The sequence below is a fragment of the Atractosteus spatula genome, chromosome 27, assembly GCF_055471065.1.
Source record: "Atractosteus spatula isolate fAtrSpa1 chromosome 27, fAtrSpa1.hap1, whole genome shotgun sequence".
Classification (NCBI taxonomy): domain Eukaryota; kingdom Metazoa; phylum Chordata; class Actinopteri; order Semionotiformes; family Lepisosteidae; genus Atractosteus; species Atractosteus spatula.
The window spans coordinates 370,849-383,664 of record NC_142732.1 but is presented as its reverse complement, the minus strand read 5'-3'; the positions used below and the strand labels follow the sequence as shown (position 1 = coordinate 383,664).

The 12,816-nt window shown below is 53.6% G+C and overlaps 2 protein-coding genes across 2 annotated transcripts; one reads left to right on the top strand and one right to left on the bottom strand.

The window, feature by feature from the left end:
• Window positions 1-83: 83 nt before the first annotated feature.
• Window positions 84-5,867, bottom strand: nsun5 (NOP2/Sun RNA methyltransferase 5). Its single transcript, XM_088906903.1, has 10 exons — window positions 5,598-5,867; window positions 4,616-4,735; window positions 4,306-4,477; window positions 3,785-3,893; window positions 3,372-3,510; window positions 2,760-2,875; window positions 2,394-2,572; window positions 2,102-2,309; window positions 1,727-1,888; window positions 84-1,049 (listed from the first exon to the last, which is right to left on the bottom strand). The coding sequence occupies exons 1-10, from the start codon at window positions 5,688-5,690 to the stop codon at window positions 890-892; spliced, it is 1,458 nt and encodes a 485-aa protein (XP_088763029.1). The 5' UTR covers window positions 5,691-5,867; the 3' UTR covers window positions 84-889.
• A 153-nt stretch (window positions 5,868-6,020) lies between these two features.
• Window positions 6,021-12,377, top strand: tbl2 (transducin beta like 2). Its single transcript, XM_088906757.1, has 7 exons — window positions 6,021-6,193; window positions 7,523-7,644; window positions 8,089-8,273; window positions 9,159-9,310; window positions 10,254-10,380; window positions 10,747-10,899; window positions 11,757-12,377. The coding sequence occupies exons 1-7, from the start codon at window positions 6,067-6,069 to the stop codon at window positions 12,211-12,213; spliced, it is 1,323 nt and encodes a 440-aa protein (XP_088762883.1). The 5' UTR covers window positions 6,021-6,066; the 3' UTR covers window positions 12,214-12,377.
• The last annotated feature ends 439 nt before the right edge of the window (window positions 12,378-12,816 follow it).

Below are 12,816 nucleotides of genomic sequence, written 5' to 3'. Positions count from 1 at the left end.
CACTGCTCTGTACAGTCCTGTGCTGGGTATTGATTAGTTAAAATCTTTCTTCTACACAGAAATAATATGCCTTTTTTATAATATTAAATTGCTCAAAAATAAGTAAACTTTTTAATTGTCACAATGTTCAACAGGAGGACAGATGGTGGACTGAAAGGCATCTTTGTTTTTCCTGACCCCTGACCCCAGACCAAACCCTTTGATACTCAGTGAGACCCATGTGCTGTAAAGTACTGAGAGCTGCAAACAACGGTGGTTCCCGGTCCTGGTCCTGGAGCACTGCTGTTGGCTTGTTTTCATTCCAGCTGAGCTCTAAATCTCCCGAGACAATTGATTTGCTTGCTTGTTTAGACTTAAATTTAACTTCTTTCAGTCAGGCCTGCGTGTTAAAGATACACTAGTTCATGTTTGAACTACCAACAGTTTCAGCACACAGAACAGTACACAGTCTGCTCAAGTCCCTTGCTGTTATTTCAGACAAAACATGTATTAATTGATCAGCTGAGGAGGGACAGTGGGTCAGACACATCCACAGGGACGTTTTCCTGCTGTGACACTTCAGGCAACTCGCCCCAACGAGGGCAGTTCTGAATCCCAGAAATCAGTACAGGGCTGATGCCACTTTCAAATCCCCATTGACCTTTTAAGAGCCGAAAGCAAGTTTACATGTGGAAAGCGATTAGGCTGTGATTTAGGATCTTAGCAGGAGAAAGTCGGGAGATTGTTCCTCCAGGACCTGGGCAGGGGGAACCACTGCACTGCCTGGCTGCAGCTGTCGGTCTGTCTTCACTGGGCCTCCAGCCCTGATGCTGAGGAGCTGCTTCCTTGAGTGCTCACGTCATCACAGACTGGACACCTCTCTCAGCCAGAGTCCTCCCCAGCCGAGGGCTCAGTCACCCTGTGCTTCAGGTCTCCTCTTCTTCTTCTTCTTCCTCTTCCTCCTGGTCTTCACGCCCACTGTCTGTGTCTCGGCCGCGGCATGCTTCTGGGGCTCCTCTCCAGCCTCGCTGTCTGGGGGCGCAGCTGACGACGTCACAGAGGCAGCAGGGCTGAAAGACAAAAATGTGCAGAAGCTCTTTGTCGCAGGACTCTGAACCCCCACTGTGTTCAGGCTCAATGTCTTTCTTACTGGGGCGGCAATCACAATACCAGTGCTAAGGTTGTTTCTACTACCGCCTGAGAATTCATAGTGGACTTGGTTCTTTTCTGCATGTATGAAGCCCTGGACTAGTTACAGATTATTGCACGAGTCGAGCTCTCAATCTGAGATCCCAGTCCTGGTCGTGTCGTTCTTAACTGCATAACCTCCGTAGCCAGTTAATAGAAACACCGTCTTCATTCATGTTCAAAGTTGTATATTCCCATGAGTGTTTTAAACACTATATATTTTGGGTTCAAAGTCCATGGGATCGAATGTTCCCTCAGTGTAGTCTTGCCTTTCTGCCAGCAAAGGAACTGGCCTGGCTCTGGGGCTCTTTTCTGCTTTCTTCTCCCCCCTCTCCCCTCCAGGCTCCAGCCTGCTCTTTAAAGGTCTCAGCTGGGCCCAATAATTATTAATGCACTTCAGGTGCAACTCAAATGACCCGATTACCCTCCTCAATTATCTGCAATATCTTACCGATACCTGGAACACTATTTTTGGAGGATAATTTAACCAATTCACCACTGTTTGCAGTGGCTGGAGTCCCAGCCAGCAGGAAACAGGTGGCGTCCGGCGGGTACTCACAGAGAGCAGCTGTCCTGCTCCTCCTGCTCCTCCCCGGGGCCCCGGCGCTCCAGCATGGCCACGAAGAAGCCATGGGTGAGCGTCTCACTGGGGCTGGCACGCAGGCACTGGCTCAGGGGGGCGTGGCCACGCTCCTGCCAGCTGGGCAGCAGCGGCACCAGCCTGCGGGCACAGAGGCGATTCAGACAGCAGCCCTAAACCTCCTCAAACAGGCAAGCGTCTCCCTGCCACTGATACTGCTTACTGGAGATGCATGGCGAGAATTGTGTTACATCAAAGAGAAAATTAACAATTTTGTGCTGGTATTGCATATAAATTAAATATCTGATGCTCCAAATGTGTGAGCCCCAGGAAGGAGAGGGGACCCCGACTCGCCTGTAGCTGGCGCCGTGCTCCTGCAGGCAGGCCTGGACGACCTCCTCGTTCTCCTGGGCGTGCGTGGAGCAGGTGGAGTAGACAAGGCGCCGCAGGCTGGGGAAGCGGAGGGCGTGGCGCAGGCAGCGCAGCTGGAACCCCGCCAGGGCCTGCAGTCGGCGCTGCTCCTCCTCCGGGGCCACACGCTCGCCCCGCCGACCCGCCATCCCTGCGCACACAGAGACAGGGTCAGCCGCGGCGCCAGGGGCGTCTCGCCAGTACGCCCGCGGTCAGCAAGACGGGCTCTCCTCACCTGACCCGCTGCAGGACGGGTCCAGCAGGAGGTACTCCACCTGGCCGTACTTGGGGTCATCGGGGTCCACCTTCAGGAAGTCCTGAGCGGCCAGCTCGTGGCACGTGACCCCCGCCCGCAGCAGCAGGGTGCTCATGGTGGCCAGGCGCTTGGGGTCCAGGTCGAAAGCGAACAGCTTCCTTTTCCAGAGAGGCAGAGAAAACAGTCAACAGCTGCAGTAAAAAACTCCCACGATTTTATCTTACTGTTGGATTTACAGTTTGTTCAGGTACCATGTCCGTCATTACTGTACATGCTACACACAAACTCCCATGGTAAAACACGATCTGCACTCAGACTGCGGCAGAGGAAACCCCCCCTCCGCACCCCTTGTTTCCCAGCAGCGCCGCCAGGTGGCTGGTCTTGTTCCCAGGGGCGGCGCAGGCGTCCAGGACGTGCGCCCCAGGAGGGGGCTGCAGGAGGCAGGCGGGAAGGCAGCTGGCCTGCGGGGACAAGACACAGACGGGCGAGATCAGCCTCCTCAGCCTCCGAGCAGCCTGCCTTCTTCCAGAGCCGAGGGCACAGATGAACACTAGCAGCTCTGGGAGTGCAGGCTGGGTGTCTTGCTCGTGATCAGAGCAAAATGGCTCGTTAACCCCCCTGCACTACACACAGCGAAACGATCCTGTTGACTGCAGGAAACTTCCAACTCTTATGGTGTAAAATACTTTTTATTTTTACATGAGTGTCTATATACTGCGGTTTGTCCTCATGCTGCATTTAGGTGGGTGGCTATAAGTCTGTCCTTTTCACAGACAGAACTACTTGAACAAGAAACAATATTCTTTATTAAATACACTGTTTTCAGGTCCATGTATAAGACAGAGAAAAGGTAATCTCACTTGCTTATTACTTTCCTTTGCTGAACTGGACCAAAAGCACACATGTTGGAGACAAACTAGTCAAAACAGCTCTACTCTTCTTCTGGATGCCTCTCACCTTGTCCTGCAGGATGATGTGTCCTGCTTGGTACAGGAAGTGGGAGTGGAAGTCGGTTTTGGGAGGAAAGACGAGCAGCTCTGGGAGGTGAAGGTCACCAATGAAATTCTTCCCGGAGAGCCTGCGCAAATCCTCTAGTCTGCAACACAAGTTGCACAAGTGTTGAATGAACTGGTGAACTGATCTAATGGTAAGCAAGCCCCCCCCACCGACTTTTTGAATTGTTCCCTGTGACTAGTAACTCCCAAAAATCACTTCCTCTTCAAACTCTGACAGCCATTATTTTCCCTTGCTCTTCAGAAGTATGTATTACTCTTCATGCATCATGCTGAAGAAGACATAAGCACCAAACTGCACTGAAAACAAGGCGGTGGCTTCGCGGGCGCTGGGGCTCTTAATGCACAACCTCCCACCTGCTGGCCTGACCCAGGTACGAGAAACCATCTCTCTTCAAGTAGTCAATCACATCCTCCACGGTGGTCTTCAGTGTGTTCACACGCACGTAGCGCGGCACCACATCCTCTGCAGAGAGAGCAAACTCATTTTCACAATTCAGCATCACCTGAATACTTTAACTAATGAAACACAGCCACGTTCTCAATCGAAGTTATTTCTTCGATCTTGGAGACAGAAGACTGAGGGGAAGAGCAGTTCAAATTCTGAAAGAGCCTGGAAGTAATCAGCCAGCAGGACTGCGTCACTAGCGAGAGTGAAATGTGGTTATGTGCAGTTAGGACGGAAACCAGGAAACGCGTCTTGGCAGAAAGGCTTGGGGGCTCGTGACTGCACAGCCATGCTGCTGAAGCACAATCCTGCAGAGCGCTCAAGAACAGTTCAGCAAACCCCTCGTGAACACTAAGCCCACGGCCTGGACCAGCCTTCTCCCCCCAGCGGCGGATTCCCAGCCCGGGAGCGTGCCCGCCGCACCACCTACCCGCCGCGTCCCGGCCGGCGGCGCAGAGCAGGTCCTCGTTGCGGCAGACCTTCCTCCTGACCTTCAGCCTGGCCAGCGCAGCCTGCAGCCGCGGCTGCTGGCGCAGGAGCAGGGCCTTCCAGCTGCCTCCACACTTGAGCCCGCGGCCGAACAGCAGGTCGTACACCAGCACCTAGAGCAGAGAGACAGACTCACACTCAGGCCCAGCGCTGCGAGGCGCCGCCTCCTGCCCAAGACCCCAGCCTGGATAAGGAAGCCGCTACGCCAGTGAGTTAAGCAACAGAAGCCAGCAGGGTTGAGAGGCTGTTACCTTGGCAACATGCATCTTCAGCTTCTTCTCCTTGAGCAGGCCTGTGCTGCTGATGATCTCCTCGAGCACAGCGGAGTATTTCAGCGTCTCGCTGACTAGCGCGAAGAGCTGCTTGATGTTCTGGGAGACAATAAAAAAAACAATGCGTGACTAAACAGCACTTTGCTTTCTTTAAAGGTCTACCCAGTACTACTTCATAGTAAATTTAATGTATTAATTGCTTACACTTCTATAGCTCTTTTCTGGACACTCCACTCAAAGTGTTTTACAGGTAATGGGGATCCCCTCCACCACCACCAGTGTGCAGCCCCACCTGGACGATGCTCCAGTCCTCTCCCCACACACCAGCTCTCAGCGGGGAGGAGAGCAGAGTGATGAAGCCAGTTCAGAGATGGCCTCCTAATAATCCCCATGATTGGTAAGGGCCAATGGGAAATTTGGCCAGGAAGCCGGGGTTACACCCCTACTCTTTTCAAGAAACGCCCTGGGATTTTTAATGACCACAGAGAGTCAGGACCTCGGTTTTACGTCTCATCCAAATGATGGCGCCTGTTTACAGTATAGTGTCCCCCTCACTATACTGGGGCATTAGGACCCACATGGACCGCAGGGTGAGCGCCCCCTGCTGGCCCCACTAACACCTCTTCCAGCAGCAGCCTTAGTTTTCCCAGGAGGTCTCCCATCCAGGTACTGACCAGGCTCACACCTGCTGGGCTTCAGTGGGCTGCCAGCTGTGAGTTGCAGGGTGACATGGCTGCTGGCTAAAATACTGAAACAGCGCCTGGAATCCGAAAAGGGTCGCAATGCTGGACAGCCGGAGTCCTGCTCTCGTCACTGCAAGAAGGCTTATTCTAGTTTATAAGGGGGAACAGCTGTCTGCTGCGGGCATCTGCTCCGAAGCGTTAATAGAGGTAGAAAATAGTATCTTATTCGCCCCACGAAGATGAGAACCTCATCGGCAGAACAGTTCGAGCGACGCTACCTGGAACTGGCTGTTGTACACCAGCGTCTTCACGGAGCTCTCCTTCCGCTCCGCTTTCTCGAGAACCTCGGCGGCTTTCACGTACAGGGCCATCGCCGTCGGCTTCACGACAAACCTACCTATAATTCTAAATCTTTTATTTTGTACTCGAAAAGAGCTTCATAGCTGTCGAACACACACATCAATACCCTCCCAAATCCCAAAACGTGCTGCCTTCAGCTACACCACCACGTTGCTCCCCCGACCTAAACTCGTTGACGGAGTGCTGTAAAACGTAAACTAACGTGCGACGCCTCAGCTCGCTTTACAGCAGTTCATGTTATCCATTGCCATGGAGACACGTGCGCGTGCACGCCCACCCTACTTGTGGACGTGCCCGCGCAGGACCTTGGCTTATAGCGTGGGCGTGCCTTTACGTGCTCGTTCCTTCCGGAGTTACGCTAACGTGGCAGAACCCGGGTGATTGAAGATGGAGCTGGCTGCGCTGGTCGCCGTCTCCTTGCTGATCGGAGCCCTGGTGCTGCTGGTCGCCGTGGCCTTGGGCAAGCAGCGAGGCGGCCCGAAGGAGGAGGCCGAGCCGGGGGAGGACGCGGCCGGTGAGGCGCCGGGGCGGCCCGGGAGGGTGTCTGTAGTTTGAAAGTTATCGGTGGAGCGGTGTTGCCGCACGCTGCTCGCTAGGCGGCGCTGTTTCCTACGGGCGGCAGCGCTGCTCTGGGCGCCAGAGAGGCGCCTCGGAGGCGCGGCGAGCTGTAACCGCTGTGCGCCACACGCGTAGCGCCCTCTGTCCGTGAGGAGGACGGAGAGACCAGAGCGCACTTGCAGTAACAGAGGGGTCAATGTGCGTTTCGGGAGCCAGGCGTGCAAGAGAGGCTGTCTGGCACGAAGATGCGCGGCTTTCCTTTTTGGTTTCTTATTTTCCCCTTTTATTAACCTAACAACACGTGCCGTGTTTCATCTGCTCTCGCTGTCTCTCAGGGTGTCCGGTACTCGCTCCGATAACTAGAAATAGTTTACTGCTTTACTAAAACGAGGATTTAAAAGGACAAATGGAAGAAGTTGCAAAAATAGATATTTTTTTCCGTCACATTAACTGTCATGGAAAAAAGCAAGGCTTCAAGGCTGAGCACAGAGACGCCTCTCTCTGACATTTGCTTAGACTTGGTGTCCTAATGCAATCTTAAAAGGCGTAATAAAAATCGATGTTAGACAATACGAGTTCATAAGAAATAAGAAGGGAGTTATTTTAGTCACAAGTTAGAAAACGATCAAAAACACTCTTTGGTTTTATATCTGAGCTGAAGGTCAGAGTTTGTCTTCCTCTCCCAGTCCTGCTGAGGTGACTGACAGAAATCTGTTCTAATCAATGTAGAAATAGTGGTGATTTAGTGTCTACCTGTGTGGGGAATTTTCATAACACCCCATTCTTCCAGGTGAAAGTGTTAGGCACACATCGCCTTCTGAATTCCGTCTACCTGGATCTTGTTCAGTAATGTGCCAGTAGCTCACGGCCTGGGGCCGGTGCTGCAGGCGGCGGTGACATCACGGCTCGGGGCTGGTGATGAAGGCGGTGATGACGTCGATGACATCACGGCTCGGGGCCGGTGACACAGGGGGTCCTTCTCAGATTTCTCGAGCTGCACCAGGCTCTTGTACGGACTCGGTAGCCGATGCAGAGACACTGCAGAGCAACTGTTGCTGTAAAACTGTGCAGCTCCTGCTGCAAATTCCAGACAGAGAAGATGACGGATCGTGGGAAATTCACTGTAAAGCCAGAATGTCCCCAGCCTGATGCTGTGCTCTTTAAAGAGCCTGCAGCTCTGGAGAGCAGGACGTGATCTCGTTGTTTTGTTGTTTCGCTGGTTCTGATCGCTCGGCAGGGCTGACATCTTTCCTCTCTCTCTCACCCCTGATGCTGAACCTTCCAGCAGAGAAAGCGGAGGGAGAGAAGCACTGCGCCTCGAAAAGGCCGAAACAGCAACAGCGCCCCCGCAAGGAGAGACCGCAGCAGCACAGTTTCTCGCACCCGCTCCTGGCGTCCTCGCTGAAGGTACCTGTGCTGGCGCTGGAGCAGACTGGAACCGGGTCAGGGCCACTGCTTGATCACGGACGGGCTCTCCTGTGTGGCGCCTGGGCCGTTCCCACAGGCAGAGCCATCTGTTACGGTGAAAGGAGGAGGAATGCTATTGCACCAGTAGATAAGCACCTCCTGAACACACCGAGATTTCCCATGCACCCCTGCTGTAACAGCAGCCTGCCGGCCGAGCATCTGTGTCGGGCCATACATTTGCGCAGCGGTCTTCTCTGTTTTGTGCTCGGCTCGTTGTCACGCTGCAGGGCTTGGTGATGGGGTTGTATTTCACGGGCTGGAGCAGAGCAGTGAGCCTGGGCGGTGCTGTTGGGGGCGAGCCGGGGAGGCTGGTGGGGACGGGCCAGGCCGAGCAGGGCTGAGCCGGGCTGAGCTGGCTACCTCTGTCTTTCTCCTCCTGCCCAGGGGCACAGTGGGAACGTGACCTGCCTGGACTTCAGCAGCAATGGAAAGTACCTGGCCTCCTGCGCCGACGACCGCACCGTCCGCATCTGGAGCACCAAGGACTTCGCGGACCGGGACCACCGCTGCCTGCGGGCCAACGTGGAGCTGGACCACGCCACGCTGGTCAGCTTCAGCCCGGACTCCCGGTAGGCCACGCCAGTCTGTGGGAATGCAGCGCACTGATGAGAGGACTCTGTCAGGCCTGTCTGATAGCTGTTCATCCAGCCCTGTCTGGAAAGAAGCCTGGGTACCGGCTTCAAACACATGGCTGGAGAACTTGTTCCATACTCCCACAATCCTTGGTGTAAAAAAGTGCCTCCTGTTTTCAGTTTTGACTTCACGTAGTTTCCTCTGGTGCCCTGTGTGTCGTGTTTCACAGTTCAGTCTGCAGAAATCCTCTGTGCTGAGTTTGTCAGGGCGTTTAAGGATCCTGAATACTTGTGTCAGGTGCCTTGAGTGTCTGTTCAAGATTGAAAAGGTTTAGTTTCTTCAGTAATGTAGGACGTTACTAAACCCTGGAATATATCTGATAGCTCTGTTCAGGATGGATTCCAGAGCAGCAATATCTTTGCTATAAATGGTGATTGAAATTGTACACAGTATAATAGATGAAGCCGTTCTAGTGTATTAGACAGTTTTAGCATAACATCCCTTAAATTAAATTTATGCTTTTAGCTGTATGACCTAACATTTTACTCCATTCAGCGAGAATACCTCTGTCAGTACGTTAAAAGTCATCTGCCAGGTTTTTGCCCAGCCGTGAATTTTATCTGCATCATGTCTGATTTCCATCTGCCTCTTCTACAGTGTTTGCTAGTCCCTCTTGCTAGACCAGTGTTCCCAATAGCCCGAGCACAGGCAGATAAGGAGGTGCAGGCAGGAGCACCCAGACGCAGGAATGTACGCTCATGCTCACACAGCAGATGCAGATTTTCATATGTAGTGACTCACTGGGGACTCCATCACGTGCACACCAGTCTGGCCACAAAGGCCCGCCGCTCGGCCTGATGGGAAGACTTGTGTCTGTGCAGGGCCTTCATCACCTGGCTGGCGAGCGCGGAAACCATCCGCGTCTTCAAGATGCTAAAAAAGGAGGACGGCTCGATCAGTTTCAGCGCGGCTCCTGAGGACTTCCCTCAGAAGCACAAGGCGCCCGTCATCAACATCGGCATCGCAGAGACGGGTACGAAGTCCTGGGCTCTCCTGTGCACACCTCTGCCCCGGAGCCGCACAGCAGACGTGTCCCTCTCTGTCCCTCTCTGTCCCTCTCTGTCCCTCTCTGTCCCTCTCTGTCCCTCAGCTTTCTCACAGTGGCCCAGAGGACCGGGTGTCATAATGGGATTCAGCAGCGATTGATGAATCATTGTCCTTGATTGTCTTTTCTTAGTTACAGCCTCTTTGTTGGTCTTTGAGCATGAAACCAAACCTGAATAAGATAAATATTTTTATTTTTTTGTTAATATTTTGGCTTGGTTGTATAAATAATTACAATGTGAGTGGGTGACATTGACAGGGGAAACTTTTTCATTAGTGTTCTCTTTTAAAGAAAAGAAAATACTATAATAGAAATTGAGAGTTCAAGCTGGGTGAAATATCCGGGAGTAAAGCTCATCATGGCTGTGATTTCTGCTTTATTCACTCGGCTAACGAGAGTGAGGGCAGGGACTGTGAGGTTGCTGAGCTGGGTTTGTTTGCCTCAACAGTTTTCTTTCACTTTATTTTCACTTCTCTTAAACACTTTTGACCCTTAAGGTCTGGAAAGAGAGATGCAATTAAAAAGTCGAAATCGTGGAAGAGCAGAACTCAGTGTGGGTGTCGTATTGAGTATTTTTTTTACTTTACAAAATGCTATTTAATGGTTATGGTGTGTGGAGCATCTGTATTAGAGCTTTTACTGAGAACCCAGTGATGCCCTCACACATCAGTCACACATGAAACAGTGGTGCTGTTGGCTACCCCTTGTTAAAATAACCTCTGTGAGCGCTCTGCTTCTCCAGAACACAGCCCTGGCATTGTGAGAGAATTTAACACTGACTTTGACATGAACCAGGCATGTGCTGTCTGCAGGACCGCCCCCATGAGGGCCTGACATCTCTTCTGTCCCATCGTGTGCTTTCCTGCTCCAGGCAAGTTCATCATGACAGCCTCCAGTGACACCACCATCCTGATCTGGGACCTGAAGGGGGAGGTCCTGGCCACCATCAACACCAACCAGATGACCAACTCTTATGCCACCATCTCTCCCTGTGGCAGGTCAGTACCCCGCTGCCCTGCCCCCAGCACCCCACCACACCCACCCCGAGTAACCCCAGCTGTGCTGGGTTGCCTCTTTCTGTAGACAGCTCCGTCACTCTCGCGTGACCATTGAAGTTCTGAGTCCAGAACTAAAGGTTTCAAAGTGGTAAGGACGCTCGTTGGTTTGTCTGAGGAAGACTGAAATGAGGAGAAGACTCTGGGTGGCAGATGGGCTGAGACAGGTCTCCGTGGCCGTCTCGGAGCTCCTGCTGACACCTGGTAGAACCGGGCCCGTGCGGTACCACCCCGGCGCTGCCGTGCTGCGGGTCCCCGTGTTTGGCCCGCGAGTGTGACCCTGTGCTCTTGCTCGCGGCTCTGCGGCAGGTTCGTGGCGTCCTGCGGCTTCACCCCGGACGTGAAGGTGTGGGAGGTGTGCTTCGGGAAGACGGGCGACTTCAGGGAAGTGGTCCGCGCCTTCGACCTGAAGGGCCACTCGGCTGGAGTCTATTCCTTCGCCTTCTCCAACGACTCGCGCAGGTAGGGAGTCAGGGAGCAGCGGAGAGCACTTCTGTCAGGGACTGAAATGTTTTCCTGCACGACTGGCCTGACTCTAAAGGTCTTGAGCTGGAGCCCCCAGGTGGTGCAGGCTGGGCTCCCTGATCCTCTCGTGGGGAGTCTGAGCTGTGTCACCCCATCAGCGGGTTGTGACTGGGGGTTCCCCCAGCGGGGGCACACAGCTGGCAGAGCTGCCCGGGGTCAAGGTGAGAACACGGATTCCTGCTGCTCCTGTATTACTGAGCGAGTATGAACTTAAAAAGACAGTAAAAAGCTCTCGATCTTAAGTGGATGGTATGTTGTACAATTTGTTGTAATTTGTTGTTTAAATACTCTTCAGTGATGTATAAGAGGTGGGTATTGTGTGAGGTTCAGGTATCCTGTCCTGCCCCTCAGAGGGCCTTTGGCAGAAGTGCAGTATATCTCCTAGCTCATTAATACTCCTTAGTCATGGTGAGCCACGGCCTTACAGCTTTTCTTTTTTTCTAAAGGTCCTTTATATCCCCAAACATATTACTTATTACCCCATGTGAGAATGTTGAATTCACCACCACAATAACCTGATAAGACTATTTACAAATAATGGCGGCCTCTAGTGGAGGCCAGCTGCTATGACAGCCCCTTGCAAGACCTGGCTGCCACAGAGGGCTGCCAAGGAGAGGACGTCACTTGTCATCTCCTGATTCGGCGTCTGCCTAAAGAGCACTTCCCTCGGGCACCGGGTTCAGAATTGGCACCGGGACTGCTCTGGGTTTAACCAGGCACAGCAGGGGCTGTAAGTGCCTTGCAGTGGTTCGTCCGGACTTGACCTGAGCTTCTGTTGTTGGCCCCACCTGCAGGATGGCCACAGTGTCCAAAGACGGGACATGGAAGCTGTGGGACACGGACGTGGAGTACAAGAAGCAGCAGGACCCCTACCTGCTGCGGACCGGCCAGTGCCAGGTGGCCGAGCCCTGCCGGATCGCCCTGTCCCCCGACGCCCGCGTGGCCGCCATCTCCAGCGGCTGCAACGTGGCGCTGTACAGCACGGCCGCCGGCGAGCTGGAGGAGGAGCTGCAGGGCGTGCACAGCGAGGAGATCGCCGACATGCGCTTCGACATCAACAGCCGCTTCCTGCTCACCTGCGGCGACCGGGCCATCCGCGTCTTCCACAACGCGCCGGGCTACCGGGCCGCCGTGCGCGAGATGCAGGCCATGCTGAAGAACGCCTCCAACGAGGGCATGCGCCAGAGACTGCAGCTGCAGATCCAGGAGGCCCAGGCCGCGCTGGACAGTGTGTGCACCCCCAAGGACTGAGGGGTCCGAGGGGTCTCGGCCCCAGCCTGGCCGCCCCCCCCCAGGAAATGAACTGCCGTGTCTTTGCCTTGCGTTTGGGCTTGGGGTTGTGTGCATCCTGGTTTTAAAAAAAAAGGTTTGTAATAAAACGTGCATGGAGCTCAGTGCTGCTGCTCCAACAGACCTGCTGGCTGGTAATGGTCACTGCTCCTCCTCATGAGCCCTGCAGGATGCGGGTGGTGGGGTCGGACCCCTGTGTCCCGACCCACAGCCTCCGCTCCGGCGCTTTGAGCTTGTAGCGGGTTGCCTGACGGCAGACGTGTTCGATGATGCCTGTAGGGTTTTTTGCACCGCAGTTCAACTCACAGGGAGCCACCAGTCAGAAGAAGAATTTCAAGTCTGTTGTAAAAAGCAGTGATGTCCGTTGCTAGATTTAACATTGTTTATAAGTGACTGCTTCTCCATATCACCATGGAAATTATTTAAAAATCAAAGGCACGTCTGGGGTCAGTAGTTGTTTGCTGAACCAGTCAGTTTCGGGGCCCAAGGGAGCATTGTGCGCCCTCTAGTGCCAGAGTATATTGATTGAAATCATGGATCTGGGCTCTTGGGTGTCAAGCGATT

Excerpts from the sequence above, each read along its gene's own strand:
- nsun5 (XM_088906903.1), bottom strand. The coding sequence starts at position 5,690 with ATGGCCCTGTACGTGAAAGCCGCCGAGGTTCTCGAGAAAGCGGAGCGG. Across the intron at positions 3,894-4,305 it reads CGCCGGCCGGGACGCGGCGG|AGGATGTGGTGCCGCGCTAC; the intron begins GTAGGTGGTGCG and ends CTCTCTCTGCAG. Across the intron at positions 2,573-2,759 it reads GCGCTGCTGGGAAACAAGGG|GAAGCTGTTCGCTTTCGACC; the intron begins GTGCGGAGGGGG and ends TCTCTGGAAAAG.
- tbl2 (XM_088906757.1), top strand. The coding sequence starts at position 6,067 with ATGGAGCTGGCTGCGCTGGTCGCCGTCTCCTTGCTGATCGGAGCCCTG. Across the intron at positions 6,194-7,522 it reads GCCGGGGGAGGACGCGGCCG|CAGAGAAAGCGGAGGGAGAG; the intron begins GTGAGGCGCCGG and ends TGAACCTTCCAG. Across the intron at positions 8,274-9,158 it reads AGCTTCAGCCCGGACTCCCG|GGCCTTCATCACCTGGCTGG; the intron begins GTAGGCCACGCC and ends GTGTCTGTGCAG.